Source organism: Solanum dulcamara, chromosome 4 (assembly GCF_947179165.1).
Source record: "Solanum dulcamara chromosome 4, daSolDulc1.2, whole genome shotgun sequence".
In the NCBI taxonomy this organism is placed as follows: domain Eukaryota; kingdom Viridiplantae; phylum Streptophyta; class Magnoliopsida; order Solanales; family Solanaceae; genus Solanum; species Solanum dulcamara.
This window is the reverse complement of record NC_077240.1, coordinates 48,808,375-48,830,948: the sequence shown is the minus strand read 5'-3', so window position 1 is coordinate 48,830,948 and position 22,574 is coordinate 48,808,375. Positions and strand designations below refer to the sequence as shown.

Sequence of the window (22,574 nt, the reverse complement as noted above, 5' to 3'; positions counted from 1 at the left end):
TTTACTACCTCACAAACTAAATGATCCCCCATACACATAAAATAGCAATTGAGTCCAGGATTACCCATTCCATCCGAAACACAAAAACATGTATATCAACTTCACTGTTCATTTTGCAGTACATGAAAAGATGATTGGTAGTTTCTTCTTGCTCTCCACAAAAATAACGCTCATTTCACATGGTCTTCTTAAACTAATTATAACATGATAGAGTACTAAGACGTCCATTTCACAATGGTTTTCATAAATTATTCATAACATGAGAGAACACTTTCCTATTGATCGAGGTTCCACAAAATAGATGAACACATGATCCAGAAAGAGTTATGCTTGATGAATTGCAATTTCTAACAGGTTTGTATTTCAAAAGAATATCCTTGATGAATTGCATTTTAGGTTAGAGGCATCAAATTACGAACTCATTCCTTTTTAGCAGTCCAACACTACTTAAGAAACATTGTTCTCCTCTGAAATGAGTTTTTCAAGCTGATATTCTGTTATTAGCAATTACATTAGTGTAAAATTCGAAACAAGTGATGATTACAGTTATAATTTGATTCCACTTTATCAGAACTACCAAACAAATTTTCATCCAGAAAAGAGAAACCTCCCAAAAAGCAAACATAAAACCAGAAGTTGTATGCCTCAATATGTATGAGGTCAAAATCAGTATAAGATAACACCATAAGGAAAAGTAAAATAACCTCAAGCTTCAATCAGAATAATCAATGATCTGCAGCTTTGATGACGTAATAAATTACATAAGCAGACAAGCAAACAACACACTATAGCTCTTAACACATAAGGAAATCAATTTTCTCTTACTAACCATGGTTTGGTCAGTTTCTTCATTCCATATACCTCGAAATATAAATGAAAGCAACCGCTGCTTTATACCACTCAGGAAAGAAGTTTCTGATTCAGGCAGACTATGATGAAAACCATTTCCAACATGATTTACAAGCACCTGATGCAATAGGCTACTGTAAGAGATCATTATGCACAAGCCCTTATAAATTTCAGATAAAGGAGAAATAAAATTTTCATCCTCCTTGCTCACCTAACCCACAAAAAGGACAACTCGGTGCACTAAAGCTCCTGCTATGCGCAGGGTCCGGGAAAGGGCCCGACTACAAAGGCCTATTCTGCGCAGTCTTACCTTGCATTTCTGCCAGAGACTGTTTCCAAGGCTTGAACCCGTGCCTCCCCAAAAATAAAATAAAATATGAAGAGAGAAATGGGCAAAATCAAATATGCATTCTTCAGAAATTCTTTCCATGGTGAGCAATGAATGGATTTTAGGATGACTAACAAGGAACGCTCAAAAGCTTTAAAGAACAACAAACAAGATCTTTTAGACCACTTTGATGTAATGACAAGACAGATATCTTTTTTTTATAAGGAATAACAGGACAGATATATTGGTGAGTCACTGTGGAGAGACGATAGAAGTCCAATTTCTAGGTTATACCAAAGTTGTGAACATTTAAACAAAAAAGAGGGAAAGAAAACACAATCGCCTTTGGTTAGTCCTTCAGTGAAATACAACTTAGTGGACTTCCATCCATTTCTCTTCTACTGGCTCATTTATAGGTGTTTCACTATTTTATAACAGGAAAGTAACCTGAAAAGGAAACTATTTAACTTCAATTTCACCTCGAATAAATCCTGGTACTTTTAAGTCAAAAGAAATGATGGTTTTGAAAGCAAATATGAAAATATCCATACTTTAAAGTATAAATGTATTTCTTTTTGGGTTTTTAGTGTAGACTAGAAAATGTTAATACAGTTGATAGGATGACAGATTTTCTCAGATTACTACAGTAATTGTTTAAGGAACTGGATTTTATGTAATTTCTGGCACAATCTTGTGCTTTATTTATACAACCTTACCATTCTCAAAAAAAGAATGAGAATCAGTTGAAATTGAACCCCAACTCCCTTAAAGAGCATGAACCGCCATAGTTACCTGGGAACTGGAATTGAGAAAAAGTTCATCATCTTCACAGCAGAATTCCCCAATTGCTCGTACATCAACAAGATCGCCAGAATCTCTGATCTGAAGGATGTGTATTCTTTGATAACGAAGAGACACTATAGCAAGCAAATCATCATACAAGAAAGCACCAATGCTATGTGCCAAATTAACATAATCATTGTGAAAAACCCTCTCGTCAAGTATAGCTCCATCCTCCAACCTAAGTTAATAAAACCAAAACACAACAAAAGCAACCACGATAACTTCAAAGACCGAAAATCATGTTAAGTGCTCATGAAATTTATAGTTGAGACTGATTACACACCTCAAAAGGTGGAAAGTTATTTTTTCAACTGAAGGGACTCCCTGAATTGCCCCTCCAGTAGGAGGTGCATCATGAATTTGTGCAGTTGAAGTAGCAAAGAGTCCAAATTGGTTGCTCTCCATATAGAGAAAGAAATCTTTGCATATAAGTTCCCCACTAGAAGCAAGAGTAACACTGTACAATTGCGTGAAGAAGCTCTCGAACTTTCTAGCTTTCAAAGGAAGATCATTAGTATCACAATCTTCTTCTTTGCAGGAAAATGTCAACCATGTTGGTCTATAAACAACTAGATCCTGATGGTTTCGGCTGAAACTTACAAGATATAGACCATCATCCGTGAACTTGCGAAATGAATGGTCGGGACATTCAACATCATATATGGTATGACTTGGTACAACGTTCTCATAAAATCTTCTAGCACGATGAACCTGCAAAGGGTGCACCAGCATTCTTAGGTACCATTGTATACATCAAAGATGCCAAATCTGACCAATTATACCATGGACAATCCGAAGAAAAAGATAGATGTGTTTGGTATGGAGAAAATTGATTCTTTTAGAAATGTTGTACATTAGAAATTATATTTTGGATCATGTTAATTGGCTATAAGAATTTGAGACATATAGTATCAATGCAATATGTTGGACAAAGTTTGATGACAATATTTTCACCATATTTTTTTTAATCACTAAAGATTGACAACAATGTCTTGAGTTGATTAAAATAAGTGATATGAAGTAATAGTTGGAACATGAAGGAGGATGAATTTTGCCAATAAGCAGTGACAGACCCAAGACTTGGAAGTCATGTGTGAAAAAAGAAAAGCAAATTGTTGTTGCAGCGGCGGCAGAGAGAAAAAAACATACTAACTACGGAAGATTGTCGCTTTTTTTCCTTTTTAAGAAGAAAAAGAACCCGACTTTGTAAGTTTGATATTCACACTAAGAGGGAGTTCAGTGGATGGTACATGATTAGCAAAAGAAAGGGGAAAAAAGAAAACGGAACAAAGGAAAGGGAAAAAAAGAATCAGCATGAATAAGAAGGAAAAGAACAAAGGAAACATGACAGCCAGATTTGGTATAGATAATACAAAAGCAAAAAAATAAAAAAAAAAAGGAACATCGTGATTATGCTTTGTAGCTCAATTGACAGTTCACAAAGTTTTAAAATTAGTAGTTGGATGGTTGAAATGGAATCAAAATCAGATGGTTGATTGGGAAGTGCTACTGGGTGTACAGGATACAAGGATGCCTACTAAAGTGAAAAGTAAGTTTAATAGAACAGTTATAAGATCATAAATGTTATATGAGATGGACGTTGAGCTGCTAAAGAGTTCAAGACATCCATAAGATGAGGGTTGCAGAGATGCAGATGTTAGGATGGACATGCGGTCATACAAGATCAAATGAAATTAGAACGGACCACGTTCGCAAGAGGTGCAAGTAGTACACATTAAAGATAAAATGAGATAAGGTCGGTTGAGATGACTTGGACATTTGGTCATGTCTTGCTTCGACCTCAAATGCACCAGTCAATCAGTGTGAATCATGATGAGTTAATGTGTTAAACTGGGATGAGGTAGACCAAAATTCATATTAAAAGAATTTCTCGAAAGACCTGCAATCTCTGAGTCCATGTAGATTTAGCGAAAGATAGGGCGTCAGGGAAGAATAAAATCTATATACGTGATTTCAATTAGTTGGAAATATGTATTAGTCCCTATGTATGGAGTAATGAAATATTACGGAACGCAAACAGATCATTTATGGTATCGAGGATCCAACTAGTCGACTTCCAACTAATTTGGGATTACAGTGTAGTTGTTTTTATTATATGTTTTAGTCTTGTTAATACATATACTTTAGGTCATATGCTTTCTAGGAGTTTTATAGGCCTATTAGAGATTTTTTTTAATGCATGTTGAGAATATATAAAACTGCTAGTACTTATTATTAATGCCGGACTGAGATGAATTTAAATGGAAAAGCATAGTATTGATCCCTCCTGAAAATGTTTGTGAGACTTTGTCTTGCCTTTCAGCTAATGCACCCAACAACTTTGTTGCCATGGCTGCTCGCTAAAAATATATCGTAATACTAGTGACATTACAAATACATAAGAGTTTGAGAGTATGGTACTGGAGCATCCATACATCTCCATGTGGTCCCGCCCCTGCCCATAAGTGAGGGGAATACTTTTCTCCCCTGTGGCGGAAAAAGAAATTCCTTACAAAACATTTTCACAATTTAACGTAATAATACAGAACACCGTTTTCGGTGACAAAATCACCCACTATTGAAAAGGTTAAGAAACATTCCAAAGCAAGTATTACTCTCAGAATTGCAACTTGCAGTTGAATTATAAAGGGTTCAGCAGTTCAATCAAGTTCACAGTAAGCATAAATAAAACAACAGGGATGAAAATATGAAACAAGGGAAATCAAAAGGGAGAACAAGAAGAGAAGACGAGAAATACGCTGGTGCCAGGAGCAGGGGTGCAAATCTGGCGCTCAAAAAGCCTGGCGGTAACATTATTGCTTTTGAACATCAGTGCAAATCGTTTCAGCGTTTATTTAATTGCTTTCACCAGCATTAATACTGTGAATAATACAAAACGAGGATATATACCAGATTCGCAGTAGCAGAAGGACTGAATTAGATGATTGAGGAAAAAGGAGCCTCAATTAGGATCGATGAAGTCGAAAAGGGAAGAGCTGGGTTTAGTCGCTGGCAAAGATTGGGCAGGCAACATTTGGAGTGGCAGAAATGGGGGAAGCTAGAGCGGTGGCAACAAGCAAAGGGTGTAAGAATAGATGGAAGCGTGCTGCTAAGGTGTGTTGCTCGGTAACACTCGGGTAAGGACGAAAGTTGAGTGTGAGTGGATAAATTCCACTAGCAAAATTTATACATCTACTTTCCAAAATCATTTTTGGGGTTGGGGAATTTTGATTGGAGGACAAGAAACTTAATTTATTCAGAACAAGGGAACAAAATAGCTTCTTCATTAGAAAGATTCTTTTTGGGTCAATATTAGAAGTTGCTTTACACATTCAACATTCAGCATTAAAGAGACCTGGTTTCTAGATTACTCCCTTTGAAATTATTGTATTAGATAATTGTAGACTTACAAATGTAGAGTAAAATGTCCTAGAATAAGTTGGTTATGAATCAAATACTTTCATGACATAACACGTAGAAGAACAATCTTTTATACTTTGCAAAAAAGATTATTTAAACACCTAATATAAAAATTCAACCTACGTTTCAATTTTCTGAAAATTGAAAAAGGCATAAGGTTTATCGAAGCACTTGAATCACATAATACTTTTTCATAATGAGCCCCTCTCAGAGTACAAGGGATCGTAAAACTTCTTGGATCGCCTAGTTTCTATGGAAGCTTATTTTGAAGTGTTACACTACATTTTAGATGGATACCTTGCTCGTTATCAAAGAATTAATTATTCACAAACTTCCCATGGGAAAATAGTTTCTTCAAACAGAAAAAAATCCCCTACCCCCCAAACCAAACCAACACACAACTTTAATTTGCAATTTTCAAATAACCTTTTATACTTCATTCCAAATGTTTGGCCATAAGAATTTTCACTTTTTTTGGAAAATTATTTCACTCCATTCTAAAAACAGTATTTGGCCATGAAAATTTCAAATATAACTAAAAATTGTACTTGGAAAAGATCCAAAACTTTATTTTCACACACACACTTCAGATTTTAACTCCAACTTTCTCCATTTCTCTCAAGTCTTAGAACGGTTAATCACAATCAATTACAATCTCTACCTACCATATATGGTTCATTACATAATATTTGTATATAATCTTCTTTAATTGTATTTACCATGTATAGTACTTACCATGTATAGTACTTACCATGTATAGTTTTATTGTAACCTTATAAGGAGATAATCTTCTTCATTCTAAAGAAATAAAATCAAGGTTTTCCCCTTGTTCATATGGTATCAGCGCTTTGAATATTTTTTTCTCTGCCTTTCCTCTTTTCCTTCTCCTTCTACTTGAGTATTTTTCTTTCCAGTCTATTCCAATGGATTCACATAATCAACACCCAATAATGAAACTTGATGGAAAGAACTATTTTTTGTGGGTTTCATATTTTTTGAAATTTTCTTGAGGTAAAAGAGCTTTGGGTTCATGTTACCTTGCCCAAACCAGAAGCCACAACCGACAATTCAACAATCATTTCCAAATGGTGTGTGTCTGAGGCAAAGGTACATACTTGGATCATGGAGTCCGTCTACAGCACCATTGCTCTGAATCTCACCCTTATGTCCTCTGCTTGTGCGATGTGGGAATACCTTCAAAGGACCTATCAGCGTAATAATGATGCACAAATTTATCAACTAGAACAATCTCTCACATCTCTTTCTCAAGAGTCCACTAGCATTTAAGAATTTTATTATTCCATCATGTTGATTTGGAATGAGATGGACATAATTAATGACACAAGTATTGTGGCAGCGGCGCTCGACGTGGTCCTTAACTTGTGATAAAGAATCTCATTGTCGTACATTCCTTATGAAGTTACGACCAGAGTTTGAACGTATTCGAGCCTTTATTCTCAACCACAACTTAACCTCGTCGCTTGATAATGTCCTTGATGATCTTTTTGTCGAAGAGACTAGTCTTGCCTCTCTCTCTTCTCAGAATTCCCCTCATAATTCCCCGTTTCTTACAAAGGGAAATATTATTACCTATCTACTATGTGTTTCAACTGTCATGAAAAGGGATACTATGTTTCTCATTGCCGCAACCAAATAGGGTTTACCTCTAAATTATTTTGTCGATATTGCAAGAAAAATGGTCATCTGATAAAAAATTATCGAATTCGTCTACCACGTACCTACCATCGGATCACTCCCACTATTTTTACCTCTGCTGTCAATCCTCCTGATGGTTCCTCATCTCTTATACCTGCTGACCTCATGCAACAACTTCTCAAAGGTCTTTATGTTGCAGGTTTTGGAAAGCCTAAGTCGACTACTACTTAGATTATAGATTTGGGTGCCACTCATCACATGGTTGGTGACTTGACAACCTTTTCTTCCTCCTAGCCTTTTTTTGTCCCTAGTACTATCACTGTTGCCAATGGAATGAACCTCAAGATTCAAAGAAGTGGAACTTTACAATTTATCTTTCCCTGATTCTCCTCTTTTAGTCTTATCTAATGCTCTTTATGTCCCTATATCACCTATTAATTTGATTTCTGTTAATCAGCTTGTTAACCAATGATGCTTAATTTTTTTCTCACCTAATGGTTGTCTTATTCAGGATCTGAGAACTGGGAAGGTGATTGGTCAGGGCCGTAGACAAGGAGAACTCTTCATCTTGGATCTGGGCTCATCCTCCAACTCTTACAAATGTTTTCTTGCTCTGTCTTCTCAGGATATCAACTCAGCCAATGCTCTTTGGAAATTGTGGCATAGGCGGTTGGGACATCCTAATACTCAAAATTTAAAGTCTTTGTTTTCCTCTGGCGATTTAGTGTCTAAGATTAATTTTAAGGATAATGTTAGTATTGATTGTGAATCTTATACTCTTGAAAAATCACATTTGTGGCAATTTCATAAAAGTATACATCATACTATCTCTCCATTTGAACTTATTCATTCTGATGTTTGAAGACCTGCGAGCTTCAAGTCACTTTTTGGCAATTCATATTATGTAATATTTTATGGATAATGTATCTCGATTTATATTAGTTTACTTTATTCAACACAAGTCTGAGGTATTCAGAAACTTTATGTATTTCTATATCATGGTGTGCACTCAATTTGAGAAAATATAAAGATCCTTCGCACGGACTCAGGTGGTGAATACATTTCTAAAGATTTTGAACATTTCTTGGCTACTAAAGGTGCTATTCATCAGAAAACATGTCCTAATCAGTCTTAGAAAAATGGTGTTGCGGAGAAGAAACATCATCATAAAATTGAAACTGCCCGTGCACTTCAACTTCATGATAATTTGCCATATTATATTAGGCTGATGGTGTTCACATGATAGTATACCTCATTAATTGGATGCCCACTACGGTTCTCCAATATCAGTCCCCTCTATAGAAGTTTTTTGGTACAAAGACTCTTCCAAGATTTGAGTATACTAAAATTGATGTCAAGTCCGCAAATGTATTTTTTGGGATATTCAAACACTCAATAAGGCTATTGTTGTTATGAATGAGATGCTATATAGATGAGGATCTCACACAATGTTCTCTTCTTTGAGGACTCATTCTTCTTTCACTCAACTAAAGACCTACAAATGCCATTTGTCACTCGACTCTATTGTCGTCCTACTTTGATGATGAGCTTGATCCCTATGCGATAGCTCCCTTGTATGCTACTCCTCATTTTCCATCTTCGGATCCAGGTATACCCCCTTCTACTCATGTTTTTCCCTCTTTTCAATCATTATATAGTGTAGTCACTACTCATTCTGGATGTGTCAGTAAACATCTTTTTCGATTATCTTTTTTGTCCTCACTTGATCACATCTTAATTCCTAGATCTTACAAGTAGGCGACTGACAACAAAGAATACACAATAGAACTTGGCTATGCAAATGGAACTTGATGCACTAGCCCAAAATCATACGTGGTTTCTAGTTCCAACCCTATCAGATCAAACAGTATTTGGGTGTAAATGGGTCTATACTTTGAAGCAAAAGTTTGATGGCACGTTGGGTTGATATAAAGCTCGCTTGGTGGCACAAGGTTTTAAGCAAAAATATGGGATCGATTATGAGGAAACTTTCTCTCATATGGCTAAAATGACTACTTTCGTACATTATTAGTCGTTGCGGTAGTTTGACAGTATGACATCTCGCAGATGGATGCCACTAATGCCTTTCTTAATGGTGAGCTATTTGAGACAGTGTATATGAAACCTCTTCCTGGCTTCTCCACTCCTCCATCCATGGTATGCAAACTGCAGAAGTCTATTTATATCTTGAAGTAAGCTCCACATGCTTGGTTTACAAAGTTGAAGCCTTAGTTTTTCTACGAGGTGGCTATTGACAGAGTCACAATGATTATTTTTCCTTTATCTCTCCCTTACCACGAGAGACGGTTTTGTGCTAATCTATATTGATGATCTCTTGATTACTGGGATGATGTCGAAGTTATTTTGCAGCTTAAACCTATGTTACAATCTTTATTCCTAATGAAGGATTTGGGGCATGCGTCTTACTTTCTTGGTCTGGAAATCTCTCGCAATGCTTGTGGCTACTTCTTCTACCAAGGAAAGTATACCAAATAAAGCTTAGACATGACTCACTTGACTAATATAACCAATATAGATACACTCATGGAACATAACACTCATTACTCTAAGACTAATGGGAACCTCTCTCAGACCCGACCCTTTATCGATGTCTTGTTGGGAGCTTGGTCTAATTAACTGTCGCTCGACCTGACATTGCTCATATTGTTATCTTAGTCAGTTTGTGTCTGACCCTCGACCCTTTCATCTTACGGTTGTTCATTGTCTTCTACATTTATCTTCAATCAACCACAACGATGGGCATGCATTATAGTCATAATTCACCTACTCTCTTGTATGCCTTCTCGGATGCTGATTATAGTGGGTGCCTCGACACTCTCATTCAACCACTAGGTATTGTGTATTTCTTGGCAATTCTTTGTTGTCTTGGAAGTCAAAGAAACAAGCAACAACATCCAAATCATCGACTAAAGCAGAATATTGTGCCATGTCGACTACTTTTTATTGACTGATTTTGGAAATCATTTTTCCTCTCCTACACCCATATATTTTGACAATGAAAATGTTGTAAAGATTGCCTCCAATCCTATTTTTCATAAATGAACCAAGCACATCGAGATTGATTGTCACTTTGTTTGGGAAAAAATTGATGACAGTGATATTTCTCTTTCTCATGTTTTTTCTAGAGATCAACTGGCGGTTTTTTTCACCAAGTGTAAAATGAAGAAACGTCATCAGTTTTTTATTGGAAAATTGTTGGTTGACCACCATCAGTTTGAGGGAGGATGTTAATCACCATCAATTACAATCTCTCCATATATAGTTAATTACATAATATTAGTATATAATCTTCTTTAGTTGTATTTACCATGGATAGTACTTACCATGTATAGTATTTTTCCATGTATAGTTTTCTTGTAACCTTATAAGGAGATAATCTCCTTCATTCTAAAGGAATAGAAATCAAGGTTTTTTCCTTGTTCATAAGAACAACAACCTTACAATTCCTCCTAGGTTTCTTGAAGAAACCCCCATCTTTGTAGCCAAGGTAAGTGAAAACGCTTATGGATTTAGCTTAATTCTTCCATGAAAGACTAAGAAAGCATGTTATTCTTCCTTACATATAAGTATAGGGCAGAATGTTTCCACAAGTTAACTGCTATCTTTTCTGGGTTATTAAGAAACTCTTCTTTTCTTCTTTGGTTTAAGAGTGAAGGGAAGTAGAAGTTCTTGAAGAGTTTAAGTTAAAAGAATAAGTTACAAAAATTAAGGTAGTTCTAAAGCTCAAAAATGATTATTACCACTAAAGAAGCAATCTCAAAGATTAAAGAAACTACCTGAAGCAATTGTGTGTAAGGGTGGAAGCCCAAGGGCAAAAGCCTAGCATGGGTCGATCCCAATTTGTGTATAAGGGTGGCAGCCTAGGGGCCGAATCCTAGCGTGGGTCAATCCCAATTTTTATATATAAGGACAACATCCCAGGGATTAAAATGCCTACCATGGGTCATCCTCTTATACCACTGATCAGTTAGTCATTGTATCATATGCCTAATAAAGATTACAAAGAAAAGAAGAGTAAAGAAAATAATATAATGTACATGATCCCCCAAGAGTAAACAAAGGTGGTCTTTCATCCTTACCTACATATTTATATACTAATACTTGATTTAATTTGAGCCCTTGTTTTACACGTGCTACTGCCTTATATAGTCGATACATTCTTTCATACTGATGTCCCTCTTGGGGGACGTTGCATTTCACATTGCAGGTACAAGTACTTTGTCTAGTAGACCTTCTCAATAGGAGCACATGACACTCAACTACTTTTGGTGAGCTCCAAGTTGATTCGGGGCTTTATTAAGTCTTTAGTAGATGCATTTTGGTATTGTATAATAGTTAAGGGTAAGTTTGTCTATCTTGTAAAGGCTTAGTAGACTAATGTATAAAGTTATCATGACCCGACCTAGGGCCTAGTCATAACACGACGATTGAAACCCCGAAGGGCTCCAACCAAGCCTCTTGTACATATCATAAGCATACATAAGGTAAAGAAAAAGAGGAAACATCATAAGAGAGTCTAAACTATGAATAAAAATTTAAGAACGTCACATGACAACATAAACTCGAAACATTTATCCAACTAGATGCCTCTACTTATGAAAATGGGTGGGGGCTAAGACATGTCCCTAGCTCACCCTCAATATGAAACATAACAAAAGTCTTTGAAAATAGTAACTAACTTGATAACTAGTCCCCAATAAATGAGGACTCACCACAAACATCACTAGATAGGAAAGCTTAACTAGCTATGCAGACGAGTATGATCTTCAACCTCAACCCCTATATTATGAGATAATGTAGGCAAAAAGTATACATTAGTACATTGGAATGTACTAAGTATGAGGGTGTGATATGCAACGTAAATCATAGAATGCAATGGTCAAGCAAAACACAGGATAAAATGCAATAAGTAAAGTCATGAGAAAATTATATTGACCAAAACATTTAAAGAGCATAATTTAAAACCATAGCATACATAAGAGATCATACATATGTGGGATAGGAACCATAACCAACAATAATACCATGCGATCTATAACATGAAATCCCGTTGTCTCCCCATACAGCAAAGAAAAAGGGGAATCTACTTGCCAAGGTAGACTCTACCCCGTTAGGCGGGTCATACTGTTATACCCCATACTTTCGCACCTTGGGACATTGTCTTACGTCTCTTTTAAAGTGCTATGTGATCTAGATTATATACCACGCTATCAAATAACTCTAAGAAAAAGAGAACGAGATACCCCATAATAGGAAAGATTGGAAATAGGGTTATAAGAATCCGAAAGAAGTTGAAGGCCAAGTAATGAGTCATAGGACTCGACTTACTTGCGTAAGCTACCGACTTGGATGTATTACATACTTAAGCTACTTGATTACATGCTGAGCTTATGTAGCAAGAATTACATAGGTTCTTAAAGTAAAATGAGATTACGAGCCTATGAAAGGGGGAGAAGGAGACATGTGGCAGCAAGGGAGTGTGACATATGGAAGCAGGTGAAGAGGCCACGTGGAAGTAGGTGATGCACCTTTTTGGACCAAGAAGGTGGCCCACCTGCTTGGGGTGGACCCCACCTATCACGTGGCAGCCCCTGATTGGAGGCATGGATGTGTTGGCCTAATGGGGGCTGGACACGTGTCACCCTTAGGGGGTGACATGTGTCACCTCCTAAGGAGGTGTATATATATACATGTTTGATGACTATTAATTCACTTCTTCCTCCAAAATTCAAAACAAAAAAAAGGAAAGAAACCCTAGAACTAGAAAGAGAGCGCTACGGGTTTGGAGCCAAAAAAAAGGTAAGTCTTTCGATTTCATTCCGTGAATTAATTATAATATGAAATGAAGGTGTTAATGATGTAAATTTACTGTTCGGAGTAGCACCAAAAAGGTAACGAGCAGCCACTACATTTTCAGCCACGTCAAAAAACTTTCGAGGCGAGTTTTTGCAATTTTTGGCAAAGTAAGGTTCTCCCTTTCGGGTTGGAGTTAATGTTGTTTTATGGAGTATATTACATGTGTTAAATGAATATGGAAGTAGGAAAATTTCATAAGTATACTTGACGTGAAAAACTAACTAAATTGAAGTCGTTCTAGTTAAATCGAAGTCGAGTAGTATATTGTGGTTGTGGTGCTGCAGTTGGAGATGGTTTGGTTATGTGTTGCAGGGATGGAAAGTGTTTCAAAAGGGGTGTGGGTGCTTCTGGTTTCATCCACACAACCCTCTGGTTCGTGTGGTTAAAGGTTTTACGAAATAGAGATAGAAAACCTTATTTTGGTATCGTGGTTTTGGGCGAGTTGTATAGAACTTGTATTGCATTGTATTGGAGTAATTTGATTGTATATAGATTCTGGTTGTTTTTTGTAATATATCTTCTAAGATTAGAATTTGGATAGGGCAAGTTATAGGGAAGATGCTACCCGATTTCCGCTAACTTTGGAACTAGTAATAAACTAGTCAAAGGAAATGGATAAGGAAATGATTCCTATGGATACTTGGTTGTAGATTTAGAAATTGGAAAGTGAAAGGTTATTAATCTTAGTATTACTTTCATGTTAATAGGTTAAGGAGATAACGAGGCAAGCTGGATTATAGTTAATCTATAAGAAGGTATGTAAAGCTACCCTTCTTTTCTCTCAATATGTCCTTGACGTAAATAGAATGTTATGATGAGATGTTTATAGTACCGAGTCCCTTGATGGGATGGGTATGGTATATGTATATAAGTATCGGGCCGAACGTCCCTCGGCACATGTTACTATATAAGGATCAGGCCGTACATTCTTCGGCACATATGTATATGATGACTACATGAGGGAAGGTGGAGAATATGTAAAGTTTATCCTTTCTCTTCTTTTGGCATGTCTTAGATGTAAGTTAAATATGATTCGAGCTCTGGGGTAATTCCATTCCGAAGTTCCGAATGGGCTTCATGTCTCTTATTCACTTTTGGATATCAAACTCTTGAAATAGTTAAGCTATGTTCCTTGCACCTTCTATATGTTAAGAAGTAACGGAGGTATAAGATCCTAGCCTTAAGGACCACATGGTAACTGGTGTTTTTTATTTCATAAGCGGTTAGCATTACCTTAGTACATGTCTATGGCCCTTGAGATCCCAATTGATATGGCCCCTAATGGCATTTAGAGGGCACCTGAGATGATTACATTACTACTCTGGTCCTCAGACTGTATGACTTGAAAGCGGGTGTCCGTTGGGATCCTAAACAGTTCTTTTGGGTCATAGCTTACTCTTCTTATCCTATTGAGTCTCAAATGATGATTTAAATTATGTATGGTTTCTCACTACTCTGCTCGTGCATACTGTAACACTTCTATCACCGAGTATCATGCCGGATACATAATCATGCATAGTTCACTGCATTGTCTACTGAGTCCCTCATTAAAGGGCCGGGTACGCTACGTAATGACATGATAATGCAATGATATGATTGTTCACCGCGCCCCTCACTAGAAGGCCGGATATGTATGTATATATATGATGATGTGATGTGATAAGGTAATGATGGTCCTACAGGTATGTGTTTCACCGAGTCCCTAAGGGGGCCGGCTATAATATGTGATATGAGCATGCATGATTTTATGATTCACAAGGTACATGTGCAGTGGTTCCTTGGATACCACATTTGACTCCTGAGCCTCTACTCCAACTGTGTTATTATTTATGATATGTTATACTTTATATACTCAGTACATATATCGTACTGACCCTCCTTTCCTCGGGGGGGCTGAGTTTCATGCCCGTAGATACAGACACACATTTTGGAGACCCACCAGCTTAGGTCTCCAATCAGCAAGTTAGGAGAAACTCCATTGTATCGGAGCCTAGTTTTGGTACTAGTCCCTTGATGTATATATTTTTTTTGTTATTCAGGGGTACGGCGGGGGCCCTGTCCCACCATATGTTATCGTTCATACTCTTAAGGGTCCGTAGATATGTATGTTGGTTCTTTACCGATTTGTTTTAGCTGTGTCCATGTGACATATTATATATGTTGGTACGTTATGGCAGCCTTGTCGGCTTGCATGCCCTTTCATGGTATGATGCAAATGATAGAGGCCATGTGTATATGAAAGTGCGATCACCACTGGAGTTCTTGTATACTGTACTCATATCTAATAGTTAGGTATACGGGGGTCTAAGTCAGACCCCAAGTTGGAGGTCGGCCACCCTGTCCTGAAGAATTCATTTGCAAACCACCTCGGCTCTGACTTGGACTGACACTAGAACTAATCTGACAGTGCTAATCACCCTCCGATGTCTGAAGAAAGGCTTGGAAAAGGTTGTTGTACTGACCCGATTGAAATCTCTGGCAAGATCTATCATAGGATTCCCAAGGTCTAAAATGGCGCCCATCACGGCTATCTTCCTGCCTAGCTGTCTTGTCGCTTCCCCCTTGGGGCTCGCAATGGAGCTTTTCAAGCGTGCAGGCATGGTCTACCACCTCTATAAATGAGAGGCCCGCTGAGACTAAAGACTGAGTCTTGATCTACAACTGGAGGGTTAATTCCTGATGAAGCACCGAAGTCTCTCCTCCTCTGTGGGGAGTACCATGGTAGCATGCCTGGATAGCTCATAGATTCAGGCCTCGTACTCTCACACAGTCATGGAGCCCTGCTCCAACCATGAGAACCGATCTCGAAGCTGATATCTAGCGCTCTGAGGGATAAACCGAGCTAAGAAAGCCTTTGAAAACTCATCTCATATGATCGATGGGGACCCAACTGGCCTGGTCGTTAGGTAGGTATGACACTACTTACTGGCAGGATCGGCTAACTGATAAGGAGTGAAGTCAGCTCCTCTCAACTCCATTAAGCCCAAGGTATGTAGCCGCTAGCGAAAAGTAGAAACCCGGGGGCATCCTCACCCACAACCCTAGAAAACCTCGATGGTAATATTCTACAGAACACCCAGAGCATCTTCTACTCCCAGAGTGGCATGATGCCCTCCAAATCATCAGGCTGAGCGGTTGGTGCCAGTGGCTACTGAACAACCGATGGTGCTGGTGCTTGCTGGTCCTGTGGTACTAGATCAGTTGGAGCTATGGACTGTCGCATACCCCTAATGGTAGCCAAAATATGGGCGAGCCCCGCCAATAGGTCTGGAGCTACGGATGGCTCGGGCGGTGGCTTAATTGGTCCCGGGCTCACCAACTACTGATATGCTAGAGCTACTAGTGGCTCCACCTCCAACTCCTGAATCTTCTCTCAGTACCACTCTGGTGTTGCAACCCTAGCATAACCCCGTGGTCGGCCTCTACCTACACTATACATGCGAGCCATTTTATAAAAGAGTGGAAAAACTGAGATTTCCAAAAACCAATAAGACACACACTACACGACAGCGATACTAAGGAGACCCATTCATAAGATATTATGTATCCTTCTAAAGATAAGTAACAGACATCTCTGCGCCGATCTGCAAGACTCTACTAGACATTAGCTTTGTACAAGTGATACCGGTGAATCTGGGCTCTGATACCAACTTGTCATGACTTGATTTCTCAGCTCATAATGGCGGCTCTTATGACTCACTAGTAGGTAAGCCGACCCATATACCAGAACCATGAGCAATGGGATGTCAGGGTAGAAGACCAACAATTTAATCTAAAAAAGTAAGGAAAATAACAGGAGCATGCATGAATGGGTGGAAGCAACTAAATATATACAAACCAAAAAGAATCTCTCCCAAAACCTGGAAGTCACCTTTACAGAGTTACTAGTAACAGAGTACATGTTATGAACCAACTCCGTATGCTGCGACGGGTGCCCAAACTGGACACTCGTGTATACCCTTGCTAACCATAAGTAAATATGTCTCCTATTTGAGTCATAGTGTGCCAACATGCAAGATAATATATAAGCCGACGAGGCTATCATAGCATATCAGCACAACTGTACATACATACATATATACAACCCACATACATGTCCACAAACCTCTAAGAGTAACAACAGTAACATAAGGCAGGACAGGGGCCCCGCCATACCCGTGAACAAATAAATATATACATCGAGGGTTAGTACCAAAACTAGGCTCCGGCACTATATAGCGCTTTTGAACTAATGAGTGGAACTCTTACGCTGACGGATCCCCAAAGTGTGCATCTGTACTGTGGGCATGAACGCAGCCCCCCCTCCCCCAAGAAAAGGGGGTTCAGTACGATATATGTACTAAGTATGTAAAGCATAGACATCATAAGGAAATTACAATTGACGTAGGGATGCAGGGGCAAGTGTGACATCCAATCATTTACTGTACCTGTAGCTTATAACATAAGGTCATACATACAATCATCACGTACTGTACCCGTCCCGTTTGGGGACTTGGTGTAACGACTACATCACTCTGTTATCATAAGTATCTGTATACTATTAGTGCTATCTCATATAATAATGCCAAGAAACGTACGACCCGATCTATATACCATATAGTAATGCCGAGAAACGTTTGGTCTGATCCACATATCATATAGTAATACCGAGGAATGTTCAGCCTGATCCGTATATTATATAGTAATACCGAGGAATGTTTGGTCCGATCCACATATCATATAGTAATACCGAGGAATGTTTGGCCCGATTCGTATATTATATAGTAATACCGAGGAGCGTTCAGCCCGATCCATATATTATATAGTAATACCGAGGAACGTTCGGCCTGATCCATATATTATATACCATACCCGACCCTTTGTGGGACTCGGTGTCATCATATCATCATATACCATACCCGGCCCTTTATGAGACTCGGTGAAAGATGTATTACAGTATACACAAGTACGGTAGTGAGTAACCATATAAAATCTAAATCATTATCAGAGACTCGATAATGTAAGAAGATTAAGCTATCGTTTGAGGACCAGAATAGTAGTGTAACTATCTCGAGTGCCTTCTAAATGCCATTAAGGCCTATACCACTTAGGATCTCAGGGACCCTAGACATGTACTAAAGTAATACTAACAGTTCATAGAATCAGGGATACCCGTCGTCACATCGTCCTTAGGACTAGGAGCTTATGTATCCAGTACTTCTGAACCTGTGGAGTTCAAGGAAAGTAGTTCAACCTACTACAAGAGTTTGACCTTCAAAAGTGAATAAGAGATACAAATTACATTTAGGACTTAAGAGTGGAGTTACCCTAGAGCTCGTATCATATTTTACTTACAATTAGGACATGCCAAAGGAAGAGAAAGAATAGGCTTTACCTAGTCTCTACTTTTTCTCAAGGAGTCATCATTTACATATATCGTACCCGGCTCATCATGGGATCAGTATCATAACCTTCTTATTGCATTACCTTACCATCCTAGCACCACACTTATGTCAAATACATATAAAAAAGGGTAGCTTTACGTACTTATGCCAAAATATGCCATGAGAAAGGAGATAACTTCACATACTTACTACTCTCCATCATATAGAAGCCTTGAGAGGCAATAACTCAACTAGTATAGAAATTCTACCATCGAGAAGTGAATAAGACTTATGAGTCATACTTGGAGTTCTATGAATGGAATTATCCCCACATTTCGTATATCAATCACTTAAGGCTAAGACATGCCAAAAAAAAAGAAGGATAACTTCACATATCTCTTATGAATTACTCTTACACGTTCGCCTCGTCGTCTCTTGAACCTATTTAACATAAACATAATACTAAGGTTAATGAACTTTCACTTTCCTATTTCCAACTTTACACCCAAGTAATCATAGGATTTATTTCCTTATCCGTTACCCTCGACTAGTTTGTTACTAGTTCCAAACCTACCGAAAATCGGGTAGCATCTCCCCTATAACTTCAACATCCCCGAGAATTCAACTCAGAAACAATGTCAACAACCATACCAAAAACAACAAACAGTAGCATATTTACAAGTAAATCACTTCAACCTTACACAATACAAGCTCAAAACAACTAGCTCCAAACTACGATACAAAAATAGAGTTTTTAATCTTTGTTTTGCAAAATCTTTAACCATACCAAACGGAGGGTCGTGTGACTGAAAGCATCAGAACCCACACCCTTGTTAAAACACTTTGAATCCCTGCAACATGCAACCCAACCAGCTGCACCCACAGCACCACAACGACAACCTACTACTCGACTTTGATTTAACGCTAGCGACATCAATTTAGTTTGTTTCTAATGTCAAGTATCCTTATGTAATTATTACACTTCCATCCTCATTTAAGACATGTAATATACCCCATAATAACATCATAAACTTCAATTTGAAAGAGAAAGCCTTACCTTGTCCGAAACTTGCCAAAACTTGCCTCGGAAGTTTCTTTAGTGCGCCTAAAACTTCGTGGCTATTTGATAATGTTTTGGGTTTCTCGAAACCATAAATTTTTATTACTAACACCTTCATAACATCGTGGTGCACCCTAGGTAATTAATTCGCAGAAAGAAATTAGAGACTTACCTCTTTTTCTCCTCCAAAACCGAAGCTCTCTCTTCTCTCTAGCTGAAGTTTCTCTTCTTTTTTTTTCTAGACTTTTCTTGAATTTTTTTGGATAAAAAGAAACTTAAAGGATAAGTATGACTTAAAAGTATTCAAACATATCTATATATAGGCCACCTTAAGGGGTGACATGTGTCAACCCCTAAGTGGTGACACATGTCAAGCCCTTATAGGGCCAACACATCACCCCCTACACTTAGGGGATGCCACATGGCATGTGGGGGCCCACCCCTTGCTGCAGTTTCTGCCGCATGGCACTTCCTCATGCTGCCACATGACACTCTCTCATGGGCTGCCACGTGTCGCTTTCTTTTCCTCCTCATGGGTTCATAATCTCGTCTTGCTTTATGAACCTATGTAATCCTTACTATGTAACCTTGGTATGTACTCAAGTAGCTTAAGTATATAAGATTTTCAAATTGGTAGCTTACGTAAGTAAGTCGAGTCCTACGACTCATTACTTGGCCTCCAATTCCTTCTGAATTCTCATAACCATATTTCCAATCTTCCCTTCTATGGGGTGCCACATTCTCCCTTCTTTAGAGTTATTTGATAGAGTCATTGATTATCCGGCTCACATGACAACTTATATGATACTTACGATCCTTTCAAGAAACTTAAGAAGGTTAAATAAAAACTTAAGAAGCTTAAAAAGCTTGAGAACCTTCAAGAAACTCAAAACATCTCAAGATACAAGTCTTTCAAGGTACAAAAGTATGGGGTGTAACATCCTTCCCCCCTTTAGAATATTCGTCCTCGAATGTGAACCAAAACCTTCTTCCGAATCTTATACCGACTATATGGAGAGTTTCTCTATCCCATTGTCATAACATATACTTTCATCGAGCAATCAATATCAGAGTTCCAAAGGTGAGGATTACTTGTAGACGTAGGGAATAGGTACGGATACTTGTGTTTCATTTTCTCTTTCACTTCCCAAGGGGTCACCAATCCTAGTACTACTCTCTCCCAAGCACGCTTAACTTTGGAGTTCTGATGAGATCCGGTTCGTTATTGCTGGTATGATCACATCCATCCTTTATGGGATCTCGTTTGAAGTTTAATCATTCGCATTTACATATGATAGCGTTAGTTGATTTTCTCTTACGCTTGTATTTCTATTGTCCGCTTCCTCCCTTTTAGGGTGTACCCACGTCATTCTCTTGTTTATTTTCAACTTTTCATATGCATATATTTCTGTTCCAACACATTTGATATACTACACCTTTAGTTCATAGCTATCTATTCTCTTTTTCGTCTGATATTCATACTTAATTGATCACGTCTATCTTGAGTGCTCCTTGTAGTAGTCCTTCTATTCTTGAGTCATAAACAACTTATCTTGTCCTCTAATAAGTGTTGAGGGTTCTATACTTTCCAACAATAATGAAACTCTATCATCGGGCATCTTTCCCCTCAACGTGAGCTTTTCCTAAGGCGAAATATAGCTGAAGATATCTTAGTCTGAACTTTACTTCTCAGATAGGCTTTTGTTTATCTGAAATAAAATTTCTAAAGTAAAAAGGGTGCCCCTCATTAACGACCTGGAGGGTACCTTTTACAGCTTTAGTTTAACATAATAGGGGTACTCGGTATCAACTTTCAAGACATATTAAGAATCTATATTTCATTCCCCCCCTTTTTTTTGTTCTAGAAAAATTTCGACAGAGTTTCCTCTATACTCCTTAGTATCCCCAAAACCTACACGTAGGAAATACCAACAATGCCTCACAAGGCCAATATATATATATTTATATCCTATCACAGCCACACAGGGCTTTCAATATCATCTCATATCGCAGCCATACAGGGCTTTCAATATCAACAATAGTATGGAAATAATGGACTTACCTCGTGTGTCCGACTCAACCTGCATCCGTTACACTTTCCGGTCTACCTTCCTTTCAGTTTTTGAATTTATGTTTCAATCATATGTCAATACCTTATCCAACAGATACCTTTCATGCCCTTGCTTACCGGCGTGCTTTGTAACTTCCAATATCGTCAATTACTTTCTCCGGTTGATGTCATCCTTCTGCTATAGTCCAAAGTTAGTATAAGGAGTTTTCCTATGACTCGGATCTATAGCACGATCTAAGATAAGAAAGAAAGTTAACATCCTAAATTTCCTGTAGCCTCCTGTTTATAGATGTGGTGCACCACACACCAATAAACCAGACTCTACTAGACATGGTCTGTAGATATTCCGAGGACCAAACCGCTCTGATACCACTTTTGTCACGACCCAACTCCATAGGCCGCGAAGAGTTTCCGAACTGTACACTCGTGTATACCCTTGCTAACCATAAGTAAACCTGTCTCTTATTTGAGTCATAGTGTGCCAACAGGCAAGATAATATATAAGCTGACGAGGCTATCATAGCATATCGACACAACTATACATACGTACATATACGCAACCCACATATATGTCCACAGACCTCTAAGAGTAAGAACAGTAACATAAGGCAGGACAGGGCCCTCGCCATACCCGTGAACAAATAAATATATATATCGAGGGTTAATACCAAAACTAGGCTCCGGCACTATGGAACGCTTCTGAACTGATGAGTGGAACTCCTACACTGGCGGATCCCCAAAGTGTGCATCTGTACCTGCGGGCATGAACGCAACCCCCTTCCCCCGAGAAACGGGGGTTCAATATGACATATGTACTGAGTATGTAAAGCATAGACATCATAACGTAATTACAATTGGCGTAGGGATGCAGGGGCAAGTGTGACATCCAATCATTTACTATACCTGTAGCTTATAACATAAGGTCGTACATACTATCATCATGTACTGTACCCGTCCCATTCGAGGAATTGGTGTAACGACTACATCACTCTGTTATCATAAGCATCTGTATACTATTAATGCTATCTCATATAATAATGCCGAGGAACGTACGACCCGATCTATATACCATATAGTAATGCCGAGGAATATTTGGTCTAATCCACA

The 22,574-nt window shown here is 38.2% G+C and overlaps 1 protein-coding gene across 5 annotated transcripts in view; it reads right to left on the bottom strand.

The window, feature by feature from the left end:
• The window catches only part of LOC129887418 (light-mediated development protein DET1), a 42,340-nt gene extending 37,107 nt beyond the window's left edge, over window positions 1-5,233 (bottom strand). Inside the window, exons 1-5 of one of the 5 annotated variants that reach the window (XM_055962514.1) lie at window positions 4,779-5,218; window positions 2,621-2,731; window positions 2,304-2,510; window positions 1,970-2,198; window positions 830-967 (exon numbers count right to left, since the gene is read on the bottom strand). In XM_055962514.1, coding sequence (XP_055818489.1) covers window positions 830-967; window positions 1,970-2,198; window positions 2,304-2,510; window positions 2,621-2,731; window positions 4,779-4,834 — 741 coding nt within the window. In that variant the 5' untranslated portion in view covers window positions 4,835-5,218. Of the gene's footprint in view, window positions 1-829; window positions 968-1,969; window positions 2,199-2,303; window positions 2,732-4,778 lie in introns of all 5 variants that reach the window. The other 4 variants (XM_055962516.1, XM_055962512.1, XM_055962511.1 and 1 more) reach the window with 4 other exon arrangements.
• Window positions 5,234-22,574: the final 17,341 nt, after the last annotated feature.